The 20,734-nt window shown below is 41.1% G+C and overlaps 1 protein-coding gene across 1 annotated transcript; it reads left to right on the forward strand.

Annotated features, from left to right (window-relative positions):
- Positions 1-12,826: 12,826 nt before the first annotated feature.
- LOC149279458 (thioredoxin-related transmembrane protein 1-like) lies at positions 12,827-16,980 on the forward strand. The gene is made up of 8 exons (XM_089501166.1): positions 12,827-12,972; positions 14,196-14,311; positions 14,508-14,553; positions 15,007-15,135; positions 15,954-15,999; positions 16,135-16,236; positions 16,324-16,393; positions 16,823-16,980. The coding sequence occupies exons 1-8, from the start codon at positions 12,842-12,844 to the stop codon at positions 16,978-16,980; spliced, it is 798 nt and encodes a 265-aa protein (XP_089357292.1). The 5' UTR covers positions 12,827-12,841.
- Positions 16,981-20,734: the final 3,754 nt, after the last annotated feature.

Genomic DNA, 20,734 nt, shown 5'->3' on the forward strand with positions numbered 1-20,734 from the left:
AAATTTTGATTCAGTGGCCTATTGATGATCTATGTACATGGGGAAATGTTTATGTTTTTCATAATCGATTAGTTGGACGATTATTGTTTCGATTAATCGGATAAAAAAATAAATGTAAATTTTTCATTTCAAATAATTTATTAAACAAACAGGATGTTAAAAACAAACAGCAGAAAAAAACTTTGATAAAAAAAACAACAACTTTTTGATTTCCCAACCTGCCCCCCCAGTTATTTGAGCCCAGGCATGCCACACTGCCTGCCAGATATGCACATACCCCCAGATACGCCACCCTATATGCCTTATACCCTCTGATATGCCACTGTGAACCCTTATATGCCATTCCGTCCTCCCCAGATATGCCTTATACCCCAGTATGCCTTATACCCCCAGATATGCCATTCCGTCCTCCCCAGATATGCCATAGTGCCCTCATAGATTCAGACTCGTTCACAGCACACTGACACAATACTTTTATAAATAAGTACTGGGTTAATCTTCACTGTCCCCAGGATTTAGATTCCCCTTAGTTTGCACCCCTTTACCTCTAACTGAACCTTAAGTTAACTTTATTAATTTAAATTAACCCTCAGTCCTCAGTGTCACGGTCAGGACTACTTGCCAAGCCGTGACTGTGTGGAGGGCGTGGGCATGAAGGGGTTAATAGCACCAGGCCTCTGGATTTACTAACTTGACCCCTTAACAAGGCATAAGCTATACCAAATTAACCCCCAAATCCTGCCTGTATCCCCCCAGGTAGTCTGCCACCACTCACGATTTTGATACCGGATTCGTGAGAAATCCGAATTAGAACCTTTATCTCTATATATATATCAACCCACCCCGGGCAACTAACATATATATATATCCTGTAAAACTTAATAACAATATGGTAACGTGTTATCCTCTCTTAGGGTTTGTGGATATCGATACTAGAGCCCAAAGACAGACTTGGATTATGAATATTTTAATAACAAAAAGACAAAGATTACACAGTGCCAGAATTACAAAAAACAAGACATACAAAATAAAAGTAAAACAGCAAACGTTCTTAAAAACAATAGGACTTAAACACAGGACCCTCACTCACGAGTTTCTCCAATAAGTAGGCCTGTGGGAACTCCTTAAGTCCAGATGGTTTCTTATGATGTTGTTCTGATCACAGAATATCGTGGAGTTCTGCTTTGAGGTCGCTGCATTGTCCCTAAATCAGACTTTTGCAAGCAAACGCCCCTCTGACCACATGACTGATTATATGACACCATCCCCAAGAATCGGGTCCCATCTTTGATGTGCCAATAAGTTATGGTGGGGTAAAGGTGATGGAAACCCCCCTCTTAAGATAGGAATGGAATTCCTATAACTCAGGGTCCTTATCTGTTAGGCCATGAATCACCACAGGGGTCCTTTGGGAAGATGACCCCTCTAGCCAGAACAGATACAGAGGGCATTCACAAAGAAACACATTAAATCAACCTCAGATTAACTCATTGAGTGCTGAAACAAAGAAACTAACCACCTCTGCTGGGTTACCCTTCCATGCATCCACTCCATTATATGAGTTAATCATGACACTCAGCATTAAATTAACCCTAAAGACCCCAATACCCATAGCTGCCCCTAAATTAACCCTAAAGACCCCATAAACCATAACTGCCCCTAAATTAACCCCAATGCCCCATTAACCATAACTGCCCATAAATTAACCCGTAATTCCCCATCAGCCATAACTGCCCCTAAATTAGCCCTAAAGACCCCATCAACCATAACTGCCCCTAAATTAACCCTAACGATGTAATTAACCATAAATGCCCCTAAATTAACCCTAAACACCCCATCAAATATAACTGCCCCTAAATTAACCCGAAAGACCCCATTAACCATTACTGCCCCTAAATTAACCCTAAAGACGCCATCAACCACAACTGCCCCTAAATTAGCCCTAAAGACCCCATCAACCACAACTGGCCCTAAATTAACCCTAAACACCCCATTAACCATAACTGCCGCTAAGTTAACCTAAAAGACCCGATCAACCAATCCTGCCCCTAAATTAACCCTAAGTACCCTATCAACCATAACTGCCCCTAAATTTGCCCTAAAGATCCCATCAACCATAACTGCCCCTAAATTAGCCCTAAACACCCCATTAACCATAACTGCCGCTAAATTAACCCAAAAGACCCGATCAACCAATCCTGCCCCTCAATTAACCCGTAATACCCCCATCAGCCATAACTGCCCCTAAATTAGCCCTAAAGACCCCATCAACCATAACTGCCCCTAAATTACCATTAACAGTGTAATAAACCATAACTGCCCCTAAATTAACCCTAAAGACCCCATCAACCACAACTGCCCCTAAATTAACCCTAAACACCCCATTAACCATAACTGCCGCTAAATTAACCCAAAAGACCCGATCAACCAATCCTGCCCCTCAATTAACCCGTAATACCCCCATCAGCCATAACTGCCCCTAAATTAGCCCTAAAGACCCCATCAACCATAACTGCCCCTAAATTAACATTAACAGTGTAATAAACCATAACTGCCCCTAAATTAACCCTAAAGACCCCATCAACCACAACTGCCCCTAAATTAACCCTAAATACCCTACTAACCATAACTGCCCCTAAATTAGCGCTAAAGACCCCATCAACCACAACTGCCTCCAGATTAACCCTTAACACCCCATTAACCATAACTGTTCCTAAATTAACCTTAAAAACTCAATCAACCACAACTGCCCCTAAATTAACCCTAAATACCCTATCAACCATAACTCCCTTAAATTAGCCCTAAAGATCCCATCAACCATAACTGCTGCTAAATTAACCCAAAAGACCCGATCAACCAATCCTGCCCCTCAATTAACCCGTAATACCCCCATCAGCCATAACTGCCCCTAAATTAGCCCTAAAGACCCCATCAACCATAACTGCCCCTAAATTAACATTAACAGTGTAATAAACCATAACTGCCCCTAAATTAACCCTAAAGACCCCATCAACCACAACTGCCCCTAAATTAACCCTAAATACCCTACTAACCATAACTGCCCCTAAATTAGCGCTAAAGACCCCATCAACCACAACTGCCTCCAGATTAACCCTTAACACCCCATTAACCATAACTGTTCCTAAATTAACCTTAAAGACTCAATCAACCACAACTGCCCCTAAATTAACCCTAAATACCCTATCAACCATAACTCCCTTAAATTAGCCCTAAAGATCCCATCAACCATAACTGCCCCTAAATTAACCCTAAAGACCCCATCAGCCAATCCTGTCCCTAAATTAACCGATAATACCCCATCAGCCAATCCTGCCCCTAAATTAACCCTAAATACCTTATCAACCATAACTGCCCCTAAATTTGCCCTAAAGATCCCATCAACCATAACTGCCCCTAAATTAACCCTAAACACCCCATTAACCATAACTGTCGCTAAATTAACCCAAGTGAGGTCTCAACAGTGCTTTTTACAACGGCATGAGCACTTCTCTCTGTCTACTGCTGATACTTCTGGCTATACAACCAAGCTTCACGAAAAAAAAGGCGTTCTTTAAAAAAAAAAAAAATTGACAGGTTGGGGCTTTAAATTAAAATTTTTGCAATTTATCTAAATTAAGAGTTGTGTCAAAGAACCAATATACTTCATTTTTACAGTCATCTTGGATAAACATTATGTTTCTTGTTTTCGGCAAAATTATTATATACTGAGAACTGTTTTTCACAATTTTTAAATTTATCCCCTTAAATTATCTAGGTGTTAAAATATATTTCTTTTCTATAATGTTATAATTCATTACAATAAACCCATGTTTGGTGTACAAATTGCTTCCACCTCTTCTGTATTGATATAAACTTAATGTGCATTCTATGATTGCATTCTATATCAACAACTTCGTCAATGATGAAGCGTTCATCAAACATCTTTATATATGTTACCCATAAAGCAAATTTATTTATATCAGTTTTAACATATAAGTACCATATGCATGGCTTTCAGTACACTTCACAAAACAAAAGACTGGTATTTATTTGTTCAAACCTCAGTAATTAAGTCAGTTTCAATCATTTTGATTAATATGACTGTAAAACTGAGAGATCCAAAAATCCTGGCCCGTTTGGGATCTTTGGTGCCGGTAGATCCGGGGCCCTGTTCTATCAGCATATTGCTCATGAAAACACTATATTTTACTATCAAAAACAGCTAAGGGGACTTCGATATTTCAAAAACACATTTGAAATGTAAAAAAAACCAAAGATGGCCGCCTTAATCCCGCATGCCAAGTCGCACGGCCGTGGGCATGAGGTCATCATATTCTATATGTGACAGCCTATATATATGGGGCAAACGACAGTTATTAGCTATCAGTTCTTGATTCCCAGTGGTGTATACTATTGGTGCGAGAACAGCGTTTTACTTGGAGAAATGCCATTCCTAGCGGCTTGGAAACGTGGACGACAGGATGAAGACCCGAAGAACCCTGAACCACCAGGAAAAGAGGAGGGAGAGAGGACCGAAGATCTACCCCGGGACGACCAGCAAAAACGGAAGAAACACAGCTCCCAAGGAAGCGAGACGGACCGCGGAAGAAAGAAGAGGAGGAAGAGCCCTGCAGGAGAGCCCAGCGGATCAGAAGATGGACCCAGGAAGCCCCTCAGCCTCACAGACTTCACCTTCTATTCTGAGCTGGGAAGAGGTGGATTTGGCAAAGTGAGTAACGTGTTTCTTTTATCTAGGGGTACAGAAAAAGTTTTTAGGGGAAATATGTAACAAAAAAACACATAAAACATGCCTTTGTCTTACTTCTGGGATCATCCTAGGTAGGGAAAACAGTGACACTTTAATCCAATAAATCAGTTTGAACACAGCCCATATTATAGAAGGTACGGCCTCCAATAGCTGTTTATTTTCATTCATTCCAAACACACAAGCTTTACACTTAAGGCTAGGAGACGATATCCTCGGGTTTGGACTGTGAGAGCAGCAAAGGTAGAGCTTGATACATTGTATCCGGTGTCTATTATACAGGAGAAGCACACTGAGCAGTTACTGGACACTCTACGTGGCAGCGGCAGTTAGGCAGGTGGGAGATACTGATTGGCTCAAACAGCTGTCACTCATGTCCAACATCATTCCTTCATTAATATGAAAAGATCTTAACTTTATATTTGTAACTAAATGGAACAGTAATGAGTGAAATGTTCAGTATATACCAGAGACTGCCAGGCCTACTGAGTGTCCATATTGCCAGATTAAGGAAAAGTGGATGTGCAAGCGCATTGGTGTCATTTATACATCAGGATGTGCCGGGTATTAAGATAAAATGATGTTTTTTTTCCCCTATAATAAAAGATGCAGAAAAATGTGCATGTGTTTTTTTTAAAGGCTAAAGGGGAATCCTGAAGTTATAATGTGAAACTGAAGGGTGAGGGGATTCCATGTAAAGTCAGGAAACTTTACCAAGAGGGTGATAGATAAATGGCCCTCAGCAGAAGTGGTAATACATGGTATAGGCAGATGGTTCCTGAATCTAAGGCAAGGCCAAGGACTGATTAAGCTGTGAGTCTGTACACTCGATGGGCTGGATGGGTCTGCTGGTAGATTCTATGTTTCTATGAATCAGGTAATTTTATCATAGTAACAGATTTAAATGAAAATGCTTAAAGGACTAAAATCAATAGGCTTTAAATGCTATGGGGTCGGCCTTCTACCCAAAACTGCAAATGTAATAATTAGGTAAACTACATCTGAGATAAAATGAGATGTCGATGTTAAAAAGGCATCTGGAGCCTATACTATTCTGTTCATTAAAAGGTGGTCTCAGGTTGTCTTTGCAGATTAAGACATTGAACCTATAGGGCTGGGTTAAGTATTCTACGACTAGTTTTAAAATTAGATTTACGCATCTATATTATAGTGGACGGAGTGAGTGGAATAGCCTCCCAGAACAAGTGGTAGAGGACAAAGCAGTGACATAATTTAAACATACATGGAATAGGCATATGGCTCCTGAATACAAAGTAAGACCAAGGACTGATTACAGTTTGAGTCTTTACATTAGGACGTTGGATGGGCTGAATGGATCTGATCTGCCATCAAACTGCACCTTTCTATGTTGATAATGAGCTTCACATTTCACATATCAATTATAACTGCGTCACCCCTTCCTGGTTATCTCAGGTCATGCTTGCGTCATGGAGGAGCAGTAAACATCCGGTGGCTGTTAAGATCATCAAACGCAGCTCATCATGGAAAGAAGACATCATGCGGGAAAGACGAGTCTTGGAGCTAGCAGCAGAAAGCCCATTCCTCTGCCACGGCTTTGGTGCTTTTCACACCCAGGTACGGAATTGTCTGTTGTTCTGCAGCCTATTCCCGTTCTTTCACCTTCTACCATGCGCCATTTCTACAGAAGATCTGCATGACACTGTACTATTAGTCTCTGCATGACTGTAACTGTTTTTGCTCTATGTTCAAAATAAGCACCGCGTCTTTCTCGTCATGGAGAACGTGAGCGGAGGCAGCCTGTCAAACCACCTGAGGAGGAACGGCCGGATGGGAACCAGTGCTGCAGTGTGAGCAATAGAGTAGACATAAAGCCAATGATCATTTCCATGCTGTTTAAATGGCTCCTCTAGCTTTAATCCCAATGCAGTGAAATCAGATGCTCTCTATCGCTGTAAATAACCCTTTGCTAATATTTAGAAACTACTCACTAAACTGTTTGTGTCCTTCTGGCAGGTTCTACGCTGCAGAGATCACCTGCGGTCTTCAGTTTCTGCACAGCCATGGAATAGTTCATCGGTTAAAAAAATTAGTTCTGCTCTCAACTGTCCATTCTCTTGCTCTTTTGTTGAGTCTTCCATCACCCCAAGTTCCCTTCATCTCACCATTTATTCCATTTCAAAATCTTTCTGAATTCTTAAGAGGAAAATGAACATTTTCTTTATCTGAATCATTTAGGGACCTGAAGCCAGGGAACGTGTTGATGACCAGCGAGGGACACCTGAAGATCTGCGATTTCGGCCTTGTTGTGGAGAAGATCATCGGAGCAGCCAAAACCAAAGGCGTAGTTGGGACCAGAAAATATATGGCCCCTGAGGTGAGAATTTATTAATCAGATTAATGCTATATTTAATCTAAACCTTTTAATATTTAATCTAAACCCTTATTTTACAATGCATTACCTAACTACATTTTACACATATTGAACTTGTTTTGCAGGTTTTTCTGAAGAAGAAATATGGCGCCTCCGCAGACTGGTGGTCGTTTGGAGTCACTCTGTACCGGATGCTGGTGGGAAGGGTCCCAGTTACATCATCACAGCGCAAGAGGGAGTACCGGGACTGCACCGTTCACAATGACATCCCGTACCCAAGCTGGCTGCTAGCAGATCAGAAAGACATCCTCATGAAGGTGAGCGGATCACAAATGTCCTGAGAAGGTGGCTATACAGGAACTTTTATAGACAATAAGGGACTGTCGTGCAGCAGATTCTGGAATGGGCAAAATATGGTTTACTAAACTCAACAAAAACTTGGCTAAATACGTCAGGAAATTCGAATGCAAAAAAAACATTTTTCTTTTGCTTTCTCAGCTTCTGCTTAAAGATCCAGAATGCCGGCTTGGGACGAATGGTGATATAAGAGTGCATCCTTTCTTCGGCATCTTGAACTGGGACCATTTGGAACAACGCAAAATCTGTCCCCCATACCTGCCTCTGGTGGTACGTGTAGCCATTACAAAATGCTTTAGAGCCACTAAGTTCTAATATCACAACTTATTGCTCTTGAACCTTAAAAAGTACTTAATAATGATGTAAGCACACGTCCCGTGCACAAAGAGAACCCCCACACACATGTAAAGTTACTGTATATGATTTCTTCTTTCGAGCCTTGATACATTTCCTTCCACCAATTAATCATTGCTAACGAGCCCATCTAATGACAACTGACGAGCGGTTTGTTATTACGTACCTGCCGCCATAGTATACATTATGATGTGTTTTTGAAATCAAGGAACTTTCCGCTTTTTTCTTGCAGAACCCAACTGGAGATCTTCACCTCAGTTCCCAGGATATATCCTTTTCATCTGTACAGGGGGCTAATTGTAGCAAAAACAAAAAAAGTTGGGATTTGCCTGACCTGTCTTTTGTTAGCCCCAAATGGAGGGAATAAACATCCCTCCATGTATCCAACATCTGAGATGGGAACAAATTCTCTTTTATTCAGGATTCAGCTTGAAGATCTTGCCTGAAAAGTCTCCTGTTGGACGACGACCAGCAGTCCAGGGTGTCACCTCCCTGATTCATCTACCACCACAGCAGAGCTGTCCACCACCACAGCAGAGCGCCTACCTCAACAACACAGCAACTCCACCTGCTGTCCACATCACAGAAAACCACCTTCTACAGCTGTCCAACATCACAGCGCGGCAATTCCACCTGCTCTGTCCCACATCACAGCGCGGCAATTCCACCTGCTCTGTCCAACATCACAGCGCGGCAATTCCACCTGCTCTGTCCAACACCACTGCAAAGCCTCTACTTCAGCTGTCTAACAGCACAGCACAGCCATTCCACACGCTGTCCAACATCACAGAAAAGCATTTAATGCAACACAACACCACACAGAACTTCATTGCTGTCCAACATCGTAGTGCTGCACCTTGTCCTGTTGTTCAACAACTTAGCAGCGAGACTCCATCTGGCCTCTAACACATACCTCCCAACTTTTACCCCCAGTGAATCGGGATGCAGGGGGGGTGGTGGGTGGGCGCATGCATAGTAGAGCTTACCTTTAAGCTCTGTCCCCCGGGGTCCTGATTCACAGAGGATACAATGTTACTGCACATGCGCACTGCCTAAAAACTTAGCAGCGAGACTCCATCTGGCCTCTAACACATACCTCCCAACTTTTACCCCCAGTGAATCGGGATGCAGGGGGGGTGGTGGGTGGGCGCATGCATAGTAGAGCTTACCTTTAAGCTCTGTCCCCCGGGGTCCTGATTCACAGAGGATACAATGTTACTGCACATGCGCACTGCCTAAAAACTTAGCAGCGAGACTCCATCTGGCCTCTAACACATACCTCCCAACTTTTACCCCCAGTGAATCGGGATGCAGGGGGGGTGGTGGGTGGGCGCATGCATAGTAGAGCTTACCTTTAAGCTCTGTCCCCCGGGGTCCCGATTCACAGAGGATACAATGTTACTGCACATGCATTCTCCAGTGTTCCAAACACCAGAGAATATAATCAGAATTGAAGAAATGTGGTTCTGAATCCTGCTGTCACATAGAGCTCTTCCTCTGTCTTCTCTTTTTGGGACAGAGCTAGAGATCGGTAGCGAGATCGAGCGACCACACGCAAAGCAGGACTGCTGGGAGCCATGCAGTCTGCTGCCCCCTGTCATACTGTGTCACAGACGGGCTTCCATGCTACGTAACATCAAAGTAGAGGATCCTTTGCTGTCCAACATCACACAAAAGCACCTACAACACAGCAGATGATCTCCCATTCTACCAAATTACAAATAGTATTCCTACCCTACACAATGTAGTAGAGGGAAAAGGTCTATCCGCTTCTTAAAATGTGTTTCTTCTTTGTTCTAGATCCAGCGTGGACCAATTGGACTGAAACAAGTGGAACATGATGATCACATGTACCACGGACAGAACTAAACAAGGGCACTGATTCATTTAAGAAGGTCTTTTGAGTTATTAAACCTTCAAGAGGTTCGCTTTGTCTGGCAGCTGAAACTGTCCCCGGTGCTTGAGGAAAGAACCCTTCAAACCGGAAACATTTAGAATGGATCCTGTCTTTTATCTGTAAGTCTCTTGTCCCCTACTAAAGGTTATGGGTAGTTTAAAATAGTATACATGTACTAACTTATTACTCATTTCTTGTTTCTCTTCTTTTCATATTTAGAATTCCGCATGGATTTAGATTTTAGCAAACTAAAACCTGCAAGCTATTATTCATTTACTCATTCTCCTATTCCATTATTGGTTCTTCAGAAACTTCTTCTGGGACCTACTAGTAAAGTTGGTACAAGTAAGTAAATCTTCAGACTGTATTTGCTGTAAATGCTTACTATTGAGATTAGAGATAGGAAATATTTAAATGTATAACTTATTTTAATTAATGTTTGGGCTACGGTTACTTGTCTATCTGATTCTTGGCATCTATTTCTTCTTTCTCTCAGATCAAGCATTGACCAAGTTAACCACATGGAACCATGGAACAAAACGAGGCAGTTGAATCATTTCAGAAGGTCTTTCACTTTCATTGTAAGTTATTAAACCTTTAAGAAGCTTATTACAAATTCCACGGTTGCTCAGTCTGGCTGCTGAAACCATTCCTCTTCCTTTTGCACAGATCTTCAAACCTGCTTAGAAGATCTTGCGTCAGTGTCATATTCTCCTGGTGCCTGAGGAATGAACCCTTCAGACTGGAAGTCTTTTGTCTGTGAGTCTCTTCTTTTTATTTGTCATAAACACAAAATTACCCAATAACTAGTTTTATTTAAAACCAACAAGCTTATTTTCCTTTACTAATCCCTCCCTCCTATTCCCCCATTGGTTCTTGTCTAGTGATGACTGTATCTTCAGGCCGTATATATGCTGTAAATTCAACTTATTTTGATTTGTGCATAGGATGAGATTTCATTTTAATGATCTTTTTTGTTACCTATGCCAGGTGTGATGCTCAGATGTGAATTTGTGTCAACTATCCTTCAAAGCCTGTTCCAGGCAGATCTGTAACAGGTCGGTATCTCCTGTCCCTAACATTTCTTACATGTAACAATTGTGTCTTGTTCTCCATTTCATCTTCTATGCATTATGTGATCACTTGCCCTACATTGTTTGATCTTGTATTTGTCAGTTTGTCCACATTGTTCCTTAAACATCTCCTCTATTCATTCTTCCCATAAGAACGTGTCATTTTCTTACCATGATTTTCCTGGCTTTCATAATCACAGGTTTCTTATTCTTGTTTTCTCCAGCTACCGGAATGGCTTGAGATGTCTGGAAGATCTTTCATCCTTCAAGCTTCCTCTCCTGAAGATCTCTAGAACTTCACTGCCAAAGCAAATTTATCTCCACTCATCAGACGCTGATCCTCTTCTTCTTGTCATTGACAATTAAACCTACAGCATCACACAAATGTTACCATGTTGCAGTTCTTTAAACTATACAGCCCTATATAAGTAAACTCACTTAAAACCCCTTTAGTTACCTGTACAGCATCCAGTGTGTCATTTGCATACTTTATATATTATCTTGGTTTCACCCAGTTTAATAAAATCCTTTAAGTTTATTTATATTTCAGTGATTACTAATGGATTCATTTAAACATTTTATTAATTGACTTTTATTTCTCCACATCCTGTACACAATACATTCAAGCCTCTGTAAACAGTTACAGCAATGTTCTCTGTCAACTCACAACGTGTTCCAAAATAACACACACAATGTAACGTTACTATTGTGTGTTATTTGCCTGTACAACATCTGCTTTCAAACTAGTTTCATCTGAACAAAAAAATTCCATGTTATTTTTTTACTTTGACTTATTTGTTTTCCTGCAATAATAACATATTGAGTGTGGGGCATGTGTCTCTACTCAAAGGACTCAAACCACGTACAACACAATTTAAATACAACTATTATAAACGATAAATAGTACAAAAGTGAATGTACACAGCGCCTGATTAGCTGCATTTCCCTCTGTTGTCTCAACCAGAACAAAATTCAAATTCAAATTTACACTGATGGGCATAAAAGATTAAAGTTTGGCACCTTCATTCTCATAACGTAGGATCCATATACATGGAAAAAACAGAAACAAATATATAGTGCAATATGTTTAAATCATATCAACATATAGCACGTAATCTGATTAAAATTTATTGCACTATATATTTGTTTCTGGTTTTTTTCCATCATGGTTCCATCAATAGTATAGATTTTTTTTTGGCAAATGGGAGACGAGCCTTTGTTTTGTTTTTGGTCAGGAGTGGTTTTCACCTTGCATCTTTCCCATGGAAGCCATTGTTGTCTCTTTCTTATATTGTAATCACAAACACCTTATGTCAGGCCCCATTCAGGCTGCGGAGCTCTAGTTTCCCCTGTCTCGCTACTCTGCCGTTTACTTCGGATACTTTGTTTCAGTCCTGTTTTAAGTGTGCATTTTGTGTTCCTCCTTTCCCATGTTAACATAGTTCTTGTTAGTTGTTTCCATTTCCTCCTTGCTTTTATCTTATCATTTATTTTGACTAATTTCTTCAGGAACCTCTTCAAGCCACAAACATCCAAGGCAAGATTTACCTGCATCTGCATTTTTCATGTGGAGAAAAAGTCTCATATAGACCCGGAAGAAGCTGAGGCCTCCTACCCCCGTCTTTTTCCTTTGCACGTTATACGTTACCCAAAACAAAATGATTTCATAATAAATAAAAATGATCAAAAATCTATTTATCTTAATAAGTTGCATTTTTTCAATTTCCTCTTACTATAAAAAAAATGTAATGTGCGGCTGCAACTACGTCACGTAGCGGCTGCTGGCCACAAGATGGCGCCGCGACCGGCACTTTCCTATTAGAGGCGTATAACGTTTCCGTTTGCGAACCACAAGATGGCGCCGTGATCGGCACTTTTTTCCAGCCATTAAATGGAAGCGTATAATCGATTCTGTTTGACAACCACAAGATGGCGATACCAAGCCTGCGCAAAGGACGAACGTATGTTGCGTCCCATCCCCGCCCTCCAAGGCGGAAGTAACACTTGAGGCTTGTGTGGCTGTTGGAGTGAGTGGAGCTGTCATGGCGCTGCCCATACTGTGCTGTTTGCTGGTAATCTTTCTGCCTGCAGGACTGGCCAAGAAAAGCGATGTGATAGAAATCACTGATGACAACTGGCGAGACATCCTGGAGGGAGAGTGGATGATTAAATTGTGAGTGCGATGATCACCCTATGCGGCTTGATGTGGGAATACAATCAGAGGCTGGGGGTATCAATGACTACAACTACATCAATGGAGCGATGGATCCAGGACTGATGCAATTAACCCCTTCAGGGGCAAAAGTTTACCTGCTGCATTGCTATTAGCACTTGGTACACTTTGTAAAGGGCATGGCTGCTGCAGAACTTCTTGTGAAGACAAGTTGTTGATCACTGCCTTGATGATAACCCCTAGAAGGAGCGAAACAGATTTGTCATAGCAGCAGGTTATATGTATCATGGTTGGGTTAATGCGGTAGCAGTGTGAGAAACTGTGACGGCGAGAAATAAGTGGAATGGCCTCCCTGCGGGAGTGGTAGAGGTTAATACAGTATGGAAATTTAAACATGCATGGGATAGGCATGCAGCTCCTGACTCTAAGACGAGACCGATAACTGATTAATGGGCTGAATGGGTCTGATCTGCTGAGCTGCTATGTAATAGTTTTACTGTAACCCCATTCTGTGTATTTCTAGATGTTAAGAAATACCCCCCCCCCCGCCGCTGAGGACTGAAAGCTCCTCTCTATTTTAGTTGTCATGTCCTAATACCCCGTGCGACTCCAATGTTCTAATCCTCATCGTCTCAGTGTCTATTACTCCACAATAATTACTTGGCTTTTATAGCCTTGCGTTCAGATACACACCCCGTTTGGTTTAACTCTTTCAGCAGCTGCACTACACATGTGCGGGCATGGTGAAAAAGATTTACGAAATATGTTTTTTGGGATTTTTTTTTTTGGGTCGTGAATGTTATATGTAATCTATGTTATATGTAATCTCTATTACGTTTTACTGCCGTGTGTGGGAATGCTTTTACGAGACTGGTTTTGGATTCATTGTTACGGAGGATGGGTGGGTTAAACAGCACCACACTGCGCGATACGCAGAATAAAGTAGCATAGCGCTAGAAATTATGCCGTCTCTTGTACGTCTTAACGCTTTAATTGTGAAAGTATTCAGGTAACCACGTGACATTCCATATGTTGGTGTGCTTCAAATACTTGATCTCTATGATAAGATAGACTTGGGTAACGAGAGTGCTTTACTGCCATTCGTTGGCTGTCTTATGCTGCAAAAACCGGTGCCAAACAGAGAGGGATGTGCTCCATTTTTTGTCATTAATTGGGCAGGAAAAGATGGCGTCCTTGTAATCCTTCCTTACATGTCTTGCTAGTTATGCGCCATGGTGTCCGGCCTGCCAGAAGCTGCAGTCGGAATGGCAAGACTTTGCAGAATGGGGAGAAGATCTCAATGTTAACGTGGCCAAAGTGGATGTTACTGCTCAACCCGGTAAGTCACGGCAAACATTATACTAAAAAACCCAAGTGACGTCTAGCCAAGCAGATTCTGACCCCGCTGATATCATCGAGTAACTAAAGCATTTTCTTAAGGAGGCTTCTGCTCTCTTGATTTGGCATATTTTACTTTGGCTAATATGGGTTTATGAATTAATCTCATACTTTTTCAACTTTTTTTATTATTAAAGGTTTGAGTGGAAGGTTTGTCATAACAGCCTTGCCAACCATCTATCAGTAAGTATACGATATGCTTTGGAGACTGTTGCATGTATGACGTTAGATGCTATGCGCTCTTCTAGAACCTGACCATCACGTTCTCATAGAGCTGCGTAGAAAATTTTTCATTTGTTTCTAGTAATCCGGCTCCGTTGTCCTTCACCTTTCTCTTGCAGCAAATGGATTAATGCTGATAATTTAGGGTCTTCTTAGGCTTTATGCTGAGATCATACTTAGGTCCGTGTTAAAGAGGTCATCTTGTATGTGCAGTCAGTTTGTTTCCATGAACCAGCCCACAGCTCGATGGCCCTCTATCTACTCAAATATGTCTGTCCTTCTGATTTCACGTGTCCATATAGTAACATATTAATGCATATGTTTATGGGAAAGCCCTTCTGATGGTTTAAATGTATGACATTTCTCTTTCTCAAATCAGTGCTTGATGCTTCACCATCATTCTCTTTCATGTAGCTGCAAAGAAGGAGTATTCAGAAAGTATCAAGGTTCAAGAACGCACAAGGACTTTATTAGCTTTATAAATGAGAAGGAATGGGAGGCTGTCGAACCCATGTCAACCTGGTTTGGCCCAGACTCTCTTCTGTAAGTAAATAATACAAATAGGAGAAGCCATTTCTGTGCGTATGGATATATATAAATATTATATATCTTGTAAATTTGTTGTTTAGAAGGGGGCATCTTCACTGGAGTCAGTGGGCTGTCTGTGGTCAGAATAAACAGTCCGCAGAAAGCTACTAAAAGCAAATCCCAGATGCGGTTGTCGGTGACCCCGGTGTCTGGTCCTGCTGATCACACTTTGTAGGGAGCAGCTTACTGATCAGAGTGAGCATTGTCTGTAAAGGGTCCGATGGTTGTGGGAGCGAGTGGTTATTACGAAGGTACTGAGTTTAATTGGAGAAAGCGACTTGTAGGGGCTCTATAAGGGGGTGATATCAGAGAGACCTACAGTATGGTGAAGAGGTTATAGTCTAACCAGGAAGATCAAAGACTACATATATATTGAGGTAAACTGGAGAAGCCTTCCAGTGTAAGTTGTAGTATGTAAAATAATGAGGGAAGTTTACGTACAGAGCCATCCTGGGACATGTAAGGTTTGAGACTTTACAAGCGGTACAGATGAAGCAAGCATTTTACTCGCTGTGCCGTTATGCCTGTGTGGGGCAGCCTGCTCCAGCTAAACAGTTCCGCTCATGTGGAGGGCCTGCCTATTAATGGGGTGAGAGTGCTTCTACTGGGGTGCTGTCTCAAAGAAGCATTATATGTACAACCGCAGCAGCACTGTCTATAGAGAGGATCTTTCTCTGGTTAAGAAGAGCTGTCTATGTGGTGGGATTGCTGCCCGCACCATGAGGAGCCACCTCCAGTTCCCTACCTTAGTTTGCTTTTTTTCCCCCCCGTAGGATGAACGCTATGTCTGCTTTATTCCAGCTGTCAATGTGGATTAGGGTAAGTACCGTTTCCGCTGTATGTCTGCAGCTTCCCATGTTGACTTTGTTCCATCCGCCTGCCGGCAGAGGCTGATGTTCTCATTTCTGAAAAATGCCCTTGTTTTCCTTACCTTGTTTTTTTTTGCATCCACAGCAATGCCACAATTACATTGTGGATGACATTGGTATTCCGGTCTGGGGCTCGTACATTATTTTTGCATTGATGACGCTGGTCTTAGGTCTTGTTTTGGGCCTGGTAAGTACAGACTAGTGTATTATTCTACAGACTGCTGAAATTTCCAATCAAGGGCACTTCAGAACTGTCTTTTTTTTTTTTTGGCAGATCCTGGTTTTTGTAGCAGATTGCTTCTGTCCTTCAAAAAGATACAGACCTCAAGGATACATTTACCCCAGTAAGTACCATTTGCCTGGATACTTTGCTTCCTTTTAGAGATTTTTGCATTTGCAGGTTAAGGAGGTAATTGAGCTGGAATCTCATGACCTTTCTCAGAAGTAGAGGTCACATCACCTTCACTGTACATTATGAAGGGGAAAGTGTAATAGACGCAGAGGTAACGAGAGCCTAAAAGAACTAACTAATCCCTTTTTACATTTATTCTTTGATACCTTTAAGCACATCCCAAGAATTTAATTACAGGAATTTTGTTCCGTGTGTCTCCTACCGTTTCTATCAATTAACTTCTGCAAGAACAAACAAGTTGATGGGGTTAACATTGGTTTGGACCTTGAACCTGCTGCCTATAAGAAATGTACGTTAATCAATACAGCATGCAACCTGTATGTCTTGTTAAAAAAAAAATATATATATATATATTCCCCAGAAAGCCGTACATCTGAAGCTAGCAAATTGTCCGAAAAGCTGGAAGATGAGCAGTCTGAAGACGAAGAAGATGACACGGATGATGATGATGATGAAGGCACTGGCAGAGCCCCGAATATGACGCGGGACAGTATACGGAAACGCGCTGTGAACTCCTAAACCTTGCCTTACTGATCATCAGGTCTCTTTTTACCTTTTGGGTGTGGAACTATTCTTTGACAGTCTCCTTGTGTTCTGTGTTGCATGTTTCAGTTCTTTTATCACTTTATCGCATATGTGTAAAAATAGGGGGAAAAAAATGGAACACTTGGCATATAGAAAAGAAAAAAGCTTTTACATGCACCATGATAGTGACTTCCATTCTGTTTCCTTGTCAAACAGGTCTTCCAGTTCAAGAACTGTCTCTCCTGTCACCGTGACTCTCCTCAGCTTTTCAGTAATCTGCTATTCATACCACCTTTTTTTATTTTTTCGCTGATCATCTTCAAAACCAACCTTCAATACGCTTATGCCTCCTGTACTATTCTGGACTGATTAGTAGATTCCATCGCATTCTTCAGTTATCTGTCTGTTTTTTGGAAGACGAGGCTAGTTACAAGTGAATGGGATAAAGTGTCTATAATTATTTAAAACAATAAAATAAAGACAACTAAAATTAATAGCGACCGGAAATGAAAAGGTAAACCCGTGACCTATTTCCGGTTCTAAGCTTTTGGGTTCGTGGGGCATAAGCTATAATGTATTTCCAGGTCTGGTTAGTAAGGTGTGAAAGTGTTCTGCTAGGAATGTTCATTTTGGAAGAAAATGAGTATTTCGGATAATATGAGTAATGTGTAACTTTAGGTTAACTGATAAATTCCATTTTTAACAATCCTAACCGGTCTTTAAAAAAATTCTGAAAACTTAATGTTATTTACTCTTAGTTTTAGTGGATCGATTGAGAACACTGGACGAAACGTGTGTTTTATTATTTGCAAATGTACTTTTTACTTTATTTTGGCACAGGCAAGCACATAATATAAATTCAGTAAAACCTTTTATTTCTAGTAAAGGGGTACTATGGTTATGTACTATGGTTATGTACTATGTTAATGACTAATTCTCAAAGTACATATCGGCAACAGTCCAGCTCTTATATGTGGACCATTCATAGTTTGGTGAGTGATTTGTTATACAGACAGATGTTGGAGACACTACACAAACAGGATTTAAGGAAACCCTTGTTTGTAACCATACAGGCAATCGTCAAAATCAGAGAGATCTAAATACTTCTGTGTTTTTATGTACTGATTTTTAGTATGACAGCCGTACTTTTACGGCAAAAGGGAAGTAACTTGCAAATGTATTTTACTCTACTGATGGAGAGACTGCCTTCTTGATCCATCTCCCTGGTTTGCTTATGAACAAGATTATATTATTACTGTGCTGCACCTTTTTATTGACCGCAACTCATATTATGCACTTGTCAGCATTTGTGGGAATTGCAGCCATGTCAAAGTATTAATAGGCTTTTGAAATTCTAGTTTATAAAAAAAACAAAAAAAAAACATTTGGGGGTAAATATTTCATCGGAATTTTGGGTGAAAAAATTGGTTCTGGGGTTTATACATTTTCTTTGAGGATTTAGAAATAAATGCAAACTACACATTGTGTATGATTTTGTATTTTTGTAGCATGCTACAAAGAACTTAATAAAACTCCCTATGCTTTTACATGATTTATTGTTTTGTTTTTTTACCCTTAAAAAAAAAAAAAAAAAATAATACACAGCTTTTTTTGTAAAGCAAATCTTTCTAGGACCCACAGGTCTGAACACTTTTCCGGTTTACCTAAATCATTTACCATTTAATTATCCAGGAACATCGACCCTGTAGCAAATCTTCATGTCATCAGCAAAAAAAAAATACTTTTATAAGTGGGGTCTGGTTTACTTCCATGTCCAAATTAGCAGTGACATATTCTGTCCTAGGGCAGAAGGTCTGGGCAGTGGAAGTCCCCTCTGCTATGAAACAGGGGGCAGATCAGACCCCTCAATATCCTGCTGGCCAAGGGTCTGGTTACAGGGGAAACCTTTGATCAGCCCATTTACACTGTGAAGGTTGTGTCCCACTGTCTGCACCTAAGACACAGAGCGCAGGCTTTTGTGTCTTAAAGGACGCATTGGCTCAATTGAGGAGCGGTGGCTTGGGCACTGCCCTAGGTCAGGGCAAAAGGACATTAAAAGTGCATTAGATAATTTATACGGAAAGACATTTACAACGTAGAAATAATTGTCAGATGAACTCAGCTGCAATTGTTCACTGGCATCGTTACCTGCTCTATGAACACTAGAGGGCAGGCATGGCTCGAGAGAAAGAATAGACTTTGACCATAACCTGAGAACCACAGACTGGTAAATCTAACATCTTTAGTGAGATATGTATTTACCACAGACGACGGTACTAATTCCTAAAAAGAGTACAGAGCTACAGATACAACTGGATTCATTAACCCTTCCTGTCCTGGGGTTTTTCATAAAAAAGGACCAAAATATTTTCTGTTATTTTTACCATATGGTTGTTAAAGCATATTTGATGAACCCGCACAAATTATATATCATTTTGTTCAGGAGAAGTAGGGCACTCTTTTAAAATGATTGAAATATATAAAACATAAATATTAGTCATAACAGATTTTTTAAAAATGCAACCTTACTTTAATTTTCTTCTATACGGTAAGCTCCACAGCTGAACAATAACATCTCCTGACAGTCATACCCCACATACATGTTTTTTTGTGTCCCATAGGGCCAAATCCATGCTTTACATATTAACCCATATTACATAGACTCACTGGTGACTTTATTAGGTACACCTTGCTAGTACCAGGTTGGACACCCTTTTGCTTTAAGAACTGGCTTCATTCTTGATTCTTGCTGGAAACATTCCTCAGTTGTTGCAGATTTGACCTCTGCACATCCATGATGTGAATCTCCCGTTCCACCACATCCCAAAGGAGCCCTATTGGATTGACTGTGTAGGCCACTGGAGTACAGTGAACTCATTGTCATGTTCAAGTTTGAGATGATGTGAGCTTTGCGACATGGTGCATTATCCTGCTGGAAGAAGCCATCAGAAGATGGGTACACTGTGGTCATGAAGGGATGGACATGGTCAACAACAATACTCAGGTAGGCTGTCGCGTTTAAGCGATGCTCAGCGGCCCAAACTGTGCCAAGAAAATGTCCCCCACACCCTTACACCACCACCAGTCTGAACCGTTCATACAAGCCAGGATGGATCCATGCTTTCGTATTATTTACACCAAAGTCTGACCCTGCCGTTTGAATGTCACAGCTGCAATCGAGACTCACCAGACAATTCTTCCAGTCTTCCATTGTTCAATTTTAGTGAGCCTGTGCGAATTCTAGCCTAGCTGACAGCAGCGGAACCCAGTGTGGTTTACTGCTGCTGTAGCACATCTGCCTGAATATGATGTGCCCACTGACCGGGAGGCAGAAGAAGAAGATGAGAACAGGAGGAGCAAGGAGAGGAAGAAGAGCAGCAGGAAAGTAGACATTGTGAGAGTGTGACAAAGCATGAGTAAGTGTGTGATGGGAACTATGGTTTACCACCATCATTTACTGGCTCAATAAAAAGTGATGGGAGTCAAGTTGTACCACAATCAGTGACTGGCTCAGTATGAGGTGATGGGAGTTAAAGTATGCCACCGTCTGTCTCAGTATATAGTGATGGGAGTTATGCTGTAGCATCATCAATTTCTGTCTCAGTATATAGTGATGGGAGTTATGCTGCACCACTGTCATTGTCTGGTTCAGTATATACTGAGTGGAGTAATGCTTTACAATCATCAATGTCTGGCTTGGTATTAAGTGATGGGAGTAAAGCTGTACCACTGTTAATGACTGGCTCAG

This window comes from Sceloporus occidentalis, unplaced genomic scaffold (assembly GCF_023333645.1).
Source record: "Sceloporus occidentalis isolate IW3139 unplaced genomic scaffold, rSceOcc1.0.p SCAF_165, whole genome shotgun sequence".
Lineage (NCBI taxonomy): Eukaryota > Metazoa > Chordata > Lepidosauria > Squamata > Phrynosomatidae > Sceloporus > Sceloporus occidentalis.